Raw genomic sequence first — 9678 nt, 5'->3', positions numbered from 1 at the left:
TTTAGTATCCAAGTATCTCAAAGTATCTTAGTTTTTGTTGTTGTGTTCAATATTTTTGGCAAAACTGTGGAAAGGAATAGCCTCTTATAAAAATGGACCCTGAATGTAAAGTCTAATGAAAAGAGAACAAGTCCAGAACTGGAGCCTTGTGGGACTCCACGTTTTATCAGAGCTGCACCTGAAAAATATTCATCTATTGTGTGGACTAGAAAACAGTAAACCTCTATTATATTAAACTAAAAAAGATTCAATACCAATAATGCTTGTTTAAACTACTGTAGTTTGAATTTCACAACCAAAATGATGACAAAGCATTAGCATTCGTGTAAAACCTCACAAATGAAAAAATACAAACAACAGTGTTTTTATACTATAATCACTTTATACACTTTACAGAAACTGTATTCAGGAGGAGACAACAATCATCACAAAAATCATCTGTATAAAGTGTTGGATATAAGTTAACACTTGTGAATAAAAGTAAATCTGAAAAAAAAAAAAAAAACCTAACAGTCTTTAGTTAAAGTGAACTGTTTTCTGGAGAGGCACATCATTTCCACCTTTATTTTAAAATGTTTCCAGTTTAAGGCAAAACAGTTTGACTGGAGTGAAAAGAAGATTAAGATTAAAATATACATAAAAACATAAAAATGTCAAACATAAACAGTTCAAATCACTTAATGCTAGATTGTAAAGCAATACTTAGTATAATTAAAGGTATTTTAATACATTTTTGTCTATGATTATTGAGTTCCTTATTTAACTCATGACGGATACATTTGTAGAAAAACCTAAATTGTTAACAATTCGTTGCACAGCATTGTTGAAACAAATAAAGAAAATGTTGTCAGACTTGGAATAAATATATTAAATTATTCAACACTCATTTGGGTTTTTCTGTTTTTGAGTTTAAAAAGTTTAAAAATTCTACTTCTGGTAATAATTTAGTTCATGAAAACGTTGATTCTGTTTAATTTCTGATGTCTCCACTAAAAGAAATGCTCAATAAGAAGGACTGATTTTAACGAACCTTCACAAAGTGGAGTTAGACAAACATTTCTTTTTATAGGAGTACAGACAGACCACTGAACGCACCACTGACCTCCACGACCACAACAGCTACACCTGAAAATATCAGCAAGCTATAAACTGTTTGGATGTTGCAGGTCCAAATCACAGATAGAGAGAAAAGGTAACTATTGCTATTTCAGTTCCTTTTAAAAATACAAATATACAGATGCATCTAAAAAAGTAGAATATTGTGAAAAAGTTCAATGTTTTTGTCAATCATTTCAGAAAGTGAATCTCATATTATATAGATTTTTTAATGTGAAATATTTCTGGCCTTTATTTCTGAAATGATTGACAAATAAAACACTTTTTCACAATAATTTTTTGAGATGCGCCTGTGGCAGCCTTTACCTTTCCACAACGTGTCCAGACTGTATGTAGAGAACTGACGTGTTTGACATCATCAACAGTCTCAGGTTTAACAACAAAAAAAAAATCTAACTGCGCTTTGAAAACGACTTTACAAGCACACGGAGTTGTTTATGTCTTTCTGTGACGCAGCGGACATGTTGAGGTCGTCTGCACGGACGTCAGGGATGGTCCTCTCTGGTCTCAGACACACCGCCAACCTCTGATGAAAACAAGGCAGGAAGCAGTTAGTTCAGTTTGGAGGCTGCTTCTAGACTTCTTTTAATCCACTGACCTGTTTCAGAGAACCTGGGGTCCACACCAGCTTGTAGACCATGTAGATGGGGATCCACATGAAGGACGAGAAGCCGATAATGTACCCAACTGTGATGCTCCAGTCTGGGTATTTGTAATCAAACAGCGTGAGGGGCGGCGTTTTCAGCAGGGAGCTCACTATGATATACTGAGAAAAGGTGGAAAACAGCTCAAGTTAAAAAAAGCTACACTCTTCATGAATGCTTTTGGATGCTCACACAACGTTAATAAAGAATGGTCAATCAGCGATCATACTCCAGCACATTTAAAATCAAACTTGTTGCTTTGCACGGCAGTTTTAAACAAAAACTTTGTGATCTGTTAGCACTCACAGTCAGTGCTGGGAATGACTCTCAGCTACTACCACATCAAATTTCAGCTGTAAAACTGATTCAGTTATGTTCATTTTTGTGTTCGCTAAGGTAGATTAGCTGTAGTGGCCATCTTGAATCAGGTAGATGTAAAGCTGAGGATCGTTTTCTGAGAATTTCATTAAAATTTCTCCAGTGGTTCACGACTAATTTTGCTAACAGACAGTCAGAAACCCACATACAAACAAAAGCATTAGTGCCCACCTGTTGGTGGCGGGTGAAAATAAAATACAAATACAAGAGAAACTGCTTAACGTCAGAAGGCAAATAGAGAGTGACATCAGCTCAAGTGTTTATGGGTAAATACAGACGCTGGTCAAAAAATTAGAATATCATGAAAAAGTAGATTTATTTCAGTAATTCCATTCAGAAAGTGAAACTTGTTTATTACAATATATTTATTCATTACACACAGATTAATATATTTCAAATGTTTCTTTTAATGTTGATGATTATAACTGACAATTAATGAAAACCTCAAATTCACTCATAAAATAAGAATATTGTGAAAAGGTTCAATACTGAAGACACCTGGTGCCACAGTCTAATCAGCTAATTATCTCAAAACACCTGCAAAGGCCTTTAAATGGTCTCTCAGTCTAGTTCTGTAGGCTACACAATCATTGGGAAGACTGCTGACTTGACAGTTGTCCAAAAGATGACCATTGACACTTTGCACAGGGAGGGCAAGACACAAAAGGTCATTGCTAAAGAGGCTGGCTGTTCACAGAGCTCTGTGCCCAAGCACATTAATAGAGAGGCGAAGGGAAGGAAAAGATGTGGTGGAAAAAAGTGTACACGTAATAAGGATAACCACACCCTAGAGAGGATGGTGAAACAAAACCCATTCCAAAATGTGGGGGAGATTCACAAAGAGTGGACTGGAGCTGGAGTCAGTGCTTCAAGAACCACCACGCTCAGATGTATGCAAGACAAGGGTTTCAGCTGTCACATTCCTTGTATCAAGCTACTCTTGAACAAGAGACAGCGTCAGAAGTATCTCGCTTGGGCTAAAAACAAAAAGGATTGGACTGCTGCTGAGTGGTCCAAAGTTATGTGCTCTGATGAAAGTAGATTTTGCATTTTCTTTGGAAATCAAGGTCCCAGAGTCTGGAGGAAGAGAGGAGAGGTACAGAATCCACATTACTTGAGGTCCAGTGTCAAGTTTCCACAGTCAGTGATGGTTTGGGGTGCCATGTCATCTGCTGGTGTTGGTCCATTGTGTTTTCTGAGGTCCAAGATCAACACAGCCATCTACCAGGAAGTTTTAGAGCACTTCATGCTTCCTGCTGCTGACCAGTTTTATGGAGACGCAGATTTTATTTCCCAGCAGGACTTGGCACCTGCACACAGTGCCAAAGTTACCAGTATCTAGTTTAAGGGCCATGGTGTCCCTGTTCTTAATTGGCCGGCAAACTTGCCTGACCTTAATCCCATAGAAAATCTATGGTGTACTGTGAAGAGGAAGATGTGATACACCAGACCCAACAATTCAGAAGAGCTGAAGGCCACTATCAGAGCAACCTGGGCTCTCATAACACCTGAGCAGTGTCACAGACTGATCGACTTCATGCCACGCTGCATTGCTGCAGTAATCCAGGTGAAAAGAGCAACAACTAAGTATTGATGCTGTACATGCTCATACTTTTCATGTTCATACTTTTCAGTTGGCCAACATTTCTAAAAATCCTTTTTTTAATTGGACTTAAGTAATATTCTAATTTTCTGAGATACTGAATTTGGGGTTTTCATTAGTTTTCAGTTATAATCATCAACATTAAAATAAATAAACATTTAAAATATATCTGTGTGTAATGAGTGAATATAATATACAAGTTTCACTTTTTGAATGGAATTACTGAAATAAATCAACTTTTCCACGATATTCTAATTTTACGACCAGCACCTGTATAATGTGGCAAAAAGTTTTGGGGAAGAATTTTTCTTTGTGCAACAATGAGCTTAATCTACAAAAGAGGATTTATCTGGTTTCTGCAGCCTTTAAAGGCCATGGTTGCAGCTGTTTTCATCTTTATCATAATTTCATCTGCTACAGTCCACCTATCTGAACTACTTACAAACAAAATGCTTATTTCATCTTTTTTAAAAGGAGGACGTCTTAAAGCTTTCCCAGCATATAGATAAAAGAAGACTAACATTTAAGGCTGCTGCTGAATCTACATCTTCACATATTTTTGTTTTCTTCACTTACTGCCAGAAATGCTGGACTTATGGCAACCCAGCACACTCTCCAGAATAATCCCGGGGCTTGGCCCAGCATTGCCTGAACATCACTGCTGAACCTTTTGATCCCTGAAAGCAAAGGAAGTGACACAGGATGTAGAAATGACCAGAAAAAATAAAAACAGAGAACCAGTCAGGAAAAAACGAGTACCGTAGAACCAGGAAACTGCAATGGCCTCAAGGAAACCCACTGCAATAATCGAGCATCCTACTCCGAACTCCTCCAGCAGCTTCACCACATAGGCACCACCCTGCCAATGGGATAAACACCATTAAATATTAACTGAGCAACAAATGGCAGATATCAGGATTTAATTTCGTAACAATACAGTCCAAAAACTACCTGAATCTTACAAAAGTCTGCATTTAACATTTTTACCCTGAAGAAATCGAGCGGAGACTTTTATTTTCTTGCTCAACTCGTATGATACAAAGAAGCAAAGACAACTTACATTTGTAAGGGTGCTTAGAGAGCCCAAAAAACAGACCACCACCAGGCACAGAACAAAAAGTTCACGTCTGTGAGATAAATAATCTGGGTATTCATCCAGCACCGCCGTGATGATTGCTTCCAGTCCTCCAAACTAAAACACAGAAGATATCTTCAGAAAATCTCCACAATATGATGCTGCATAATCTGTGTAGCAAATAAAAAGTACACTACTGCCCTAAATTTACATTGATGAGACTGATACCTGTATTTATACTCACATTAGTGGAGATCTAATCAACATGCAAGAAGTAAAAATCTACTTCTATGTTAGAGATTACAGTAGTCCTTCGCTACTTGGCGGTTCGACTTTCGCGGACTCGCTCCTTTGCGTTTTTCAAAGTAAGAGTGGACTTGACACACAGTTGGCTGATTGGTGGATGAGCCACACGAGTGGCATGGATTGTTTATTTAAATTAAATTATTGTAATGATTTAGCAACTGCTGCACCTTTGCTGTCCAGCTGCACCGATCGACTTTTGACTTCCAACTTAAAATTCAAAGTACTGTGGTCCCTTGCTACTTTGCGGTTCATTTATCGCGGACTCGCTCTATCACAGTTTTCAAAATAAGACTGGACATGACACACAATTGGCTGATTGATGGATGAGCCGCACAATCGGCATGGAATTTTTATTTAAAATTAATTATTTTAAATTATTTAGCAGCTGTGTGCAGCCCATATATATATATATATATATAATCAACTACTACTTACAGTACTACTTGTAGTACTATTCCTACTTCATGGTTTTTCACTTATCGCGGGGCTTCAGGGTACGGATCCCCCGTGATAAACAAGGGACTACTGTATGTCACATTGTGAATTTGTCATAATCACAAAAGATAAAAGTGTTAAAAGTTATTTTAAATTGTTTTAGAACTTCTATGTTCAGTTGTTACAGTGTAATTGATCAAGAAGGACATTTCTGCTCCGTGCCGCAGAGCTGCGTGAAGGGTTAACCCTTTGCTGTCCTGCTGCACTTCTCTTCTCTACAATTTAAATTTAAATATGTTTATTTAAAATATTACAGTATTTAACTTTAAATTGCTAATTTACACAGAAGGTGGGAGATAGGGAGTGAAACTTGAACTTGGACTACTGTATCCCTACTTCACGGTTTTTCACTTATCGCGGGGGGCGTGGTCCTCTAAACCCAGTGATAAATGAGGGACGACTGTGTTCTTTCTTTCTTTGGACCTTTTGTTGTCAAACTTCTGTGACAGAAACACAATAATTTGTTTATTTCAAAGTGCATACCGTGCTGTCCAGGCCCAGGGTGATCATCATCACAAAAAAGATGATGGCAAAAAAAGTAGAGCCCATCATGTTTGCAATCGCTTCTGGGTATGTGATGAAGAGTAAGCTTGGTCCTAAAGAACAAAACAAGAAACGATCAGAGGATTTGTTTTGATAAATGAATGGCATTTCAATGTAGTTCAGAGTGATTTATTTGTTTTAAAATAAGGTAATTTTATTTATTTATTTTTTTACCTTTATCTCTGGCAACATCCTCGACTTCTACCTTCCTCATCTCTGCCATGTAGCCCAGAACGGTAAAGATGACAAAACCGGACACGAAGCTGGTCAGACAGTTCACCAGACTGGTCACGATGGCATCCCTACCACACAGGAGTCACACAAACAACTATGTTCATGCAGCTCTACTCAAAGAGAGCTAAATATAGTTTTTTCATCAGATACACAGTTCTAATAGATCTCTGTCAGCAGCACAGATTTATTGGTTAATGAGATTAGCCGTGTATCGTTTTCAGTTTGGGGTGTTCGGGTGCGAGTGTGAAGCCAAGCCCTGCACCTACAGTAACCACAGTAAACATTGTTAGCAAGACTATGGAGAAATGTACAACAGGTGGTTTTATGATGTTGGGTTTAATCGTCCCACCAAATAAAAACCACTAACAGTTTTATTCAACAAAACAAAGACTGTGGTTGGTTTGACAAACTTCTAAATTCATTTTTCAGATTTGTGACAGCATGATTAAGTTTCGTCTGTACATTCTTTTGATCAATCTCGTGTTATATTAACCATTCAAATATCAAAACATTCAGCTCCATCAGGAAACATTTGGTTTTTTGTAACTTAAAAAAGTTCCTCTATCCACAAATATGTTTCCTGTTGAAATATGTTTAGATATCTTGAGTTCCTTCATAAACACTGCTCTCTTTAAAATATATGTTAGCATACTCTATTTTTTTGTGTTTTTATGCTCCTTTTAGCTTTTTACTAGTTTAGCTAGCTTTAGCTTTTAGCTAGCTACATTTAGCTTGTAGCTATGAATTAGGTTATCTTAGTTTTTCACTAGTTTTGTTAATTTGAACTTTTAGCTTCTGTTTTGCTTTTTTACTTTTAATTATGATTTAGCAGATTTTAGCTTATGATTTTGCTAGCTTTAGCTTGTAGCTAGCTACATTTAGTTTGTAGCTATGATTTAGTTTTAGTTTATTCCCTGCAGTTTTGTTGATTTGAACTTTTAGTTGCTGTTTTGCTTTAATTTAGCTTTAGGTACTGTTTTTTTTTTTTGTTTGTTTGTTTTTTTACTTTTAATTATGATTTAGCAGATTTTAGCTTTTAACTGTGATTTTGCTAGCTTCAGCTTGTAATTAGTTACATTTAGCTTGTAGCTATGATTTAGTTTATTTTAGTTTTTCACTGCAGTTTTGTTAATTTGAACTTTTAGCTGCTGTTTCACTTTAATTTATCTTTTAGCTACTGTTTAGCTTTTTTGCAGATTTTAGCTTTTGATGATTTGGCGTTGCGTTGTATTTTGGTTTTAGCTGTGATTTTGGTTTTAACTTTAACGATTTAGTTTAATCTTTTTCAGCAACCTTCAGCAAAGTCACTCAGCGGCCATTTTTTTTTCTAGTTGTGGACTGTTCTCCCACAAACTACACAGTTACAACAGTTTGTTGTTTTTTTAAAAGTCTTTCATAACGTTACACAGCAAGACGTAGAGCTCAAATTTAGTAGATAAATAAGAAAAATGTTAATCTGATGCAGCAAAGAACAAAAAGTAGTGTACCGGTACTTTAGTTAAAAATTATACAAACCAAAACGTCCAGAACCGACACCATCCATCTTTACTGAGCACCACAAACACCGAGATGCAGTTTTGACTGAGTCTAATTCAGCATCTGTTTCTGTCTTACTGTCTGTTTTCACTTTGTTGCACGGATCAGATAAATAAGTGCACATAGTTTACACATTCAGTTTCACCTGTGTGAAGCTGTGCTCATATCTAACATGTGAAGTTCAGTGCTTCTGTTGATGTGCATGTATAATGAAGCTCTCCACACATTCAGAGCCGTGATGTGTATAGTATCAGCTTCCAGGTCGTCTTAGTCTTTTCTCAAACTGTCAAACACAGGTTTAGAACCAGAGGGTCAAAGGTCAGTGGGTGTTGAGTGACTCTACCGATAGCAGTTATTTGTAAAAGGGTTGTAGCTGGAGAGAGCCAGGAGGACCCCGAACCCTGGACCCAGAGAGAAGAAGATCTGAGCAGCAGCATCCACCCAAACCTGCAAAACAGACAGAAACTCCTCACCCTCACATTCTCCTTCTGAAACCTTTACAGCCTTAACGTCAGTATTTAACTTGAACTAATATCTGTTGGTGAAACGGAGAGCCGCACAGCGAGGACGAGGCGATGTGCAGCTGTAAGCAGGGAGATCTGAAGACAAGCTGGCGTTCGGCAATAATAAAAAAAAAGAAGAGAAGAGCGCCGGGCATCAGCGAGTGAGGCAGAAAGGGTGGCCTTTGTGAGAAAATCTAAACCAATTATGCATCTGATTATCCTGCTCTGTGGCTTATTTATGCATCTCATTTCGTCTCATCCATATTCTCTCCCGAACAAAGCACTCGCACACAAAGGTGAGGGGCTCGTTTTGTAAATAGTATAAAGAATCTTTACAATTACAACTAAGAGGAGGTTAAAATTAGTTACATCGTAGAATCATAACGTTTGTCAAGAATTCCTCAAAAGCTCATTTTTAATCTTTAAAAGACGTTTTATGCATTAATGTTTCACTGATGGTGTTTTAAATGAACGTTTTGTTAAAGGAAGGGGATTTTAAACGTGAAGTCCTCGTAACTTCGCAGAACTCACGCTGGTCTCCAGCAGCTTGTCCCACTGAGGTTTCAGATAAAACACCACCCCCCTCCAGGCTCCTGGCAGAGTGGCGCCTCGAATCAGCAGGATGAAAAGCACGATGTAGGGCAAAGTGGCGGTCACCCACACAACCTGCGGTGGGGACAGAGAGATGAGAAACGGAAAGTAAAATCGGTCTGATAAAGCCCCGTGTCACCACCTTCCCTGATGTCTTCACTCCCTTCCAGAGGCTGAAGTAAACAATGGTGAAAATGAGAAAGAGGCAAAGCATGAGCTGCCAGCGAACACCCCCGACGTCTCTCAGCCCCGAAGACTTGTGGATCTCCAGGACGTTTCTCCTGTGGAAACCAAAATCATCAGGTTGTCATCAAATAAGAACTCCGGGACCAAAAATAGCCCACCTGGCAACTTCTGCTACGGTACAACTATTTATACTTGTGTGGTTTCTGCTACTCACACTTACATGCACTTACGTGTAAAATTCCTCTGCCGGGGACCTGGAGGAATTGGTCCAAGTAACGTTGTCCGTGCCAAAGTAGTTGGTGCAGTCGGGGGTGTTCCACACGTTGTCGCAGTTTGTCCAAGGCAAGATGCTGGAGAAGGAGGAGTAGAAGTAGAAGAGGGCCCAGGCAATGATGGTGTTGTAGTAGAAGGACACGTACAGAGCGATGACACAGATGGCATATCCTATACCTAAAACAAGAAGTCACA

At 38.2% G+C, this 9678-nt stretch overlaps 1 protein-coding gene across 1 annotated transcript; it reads right to left on the bottom strand.

Moving 5' to 3' along the window:
• Window positions 1–1531: 1531 nt before the first annotated feature.
• slc6a4b (solute carrier family 6 member 4b) lies at window positions 1532–9664 on the bottom strand (the record flags this gene model as incomplete). Its single annotated transcript, XM_037680430.1, has 11 exons — window positions 1532–1642; window positions 1715–1882; window positions 4318–4418; window positions 4501–4600; window positions 4802–4933; window positions 6101–6213; window positions 6335–6462; window positions 8274–8377; window positions 8965–9099; window positions 9167–9305; window positions 9441–9664. Coding segments are annotated over 11 exons (1455 nt in total), but the record flags the coding sequence as incomplete, so codon positions are not given.
• Between the last annotated feature and the right edge of the window lie 14 nt (window positions 9665–9678).

This window comes from Nematolebias whitei, chromosome 8 (genome assembly GCF_014905685.2).
Source record: "Nematolebias whitei isolate Nwh7 chromosome 8, NemWhi1, whole genome shotgun sequence".
Classification (NCBI taxonomy): Eukaryota; Metazoa; Chordata; class Actinopteri; order Cyprinodontiformes; family Rivulidae; genus Nematolebias; species Nematolebias whitei.
The sequence above is the reverse complement of the archived record's forward strand: the minus strand, read 5'-3'. Positions and strand labels throughout refer to the sequence as shown.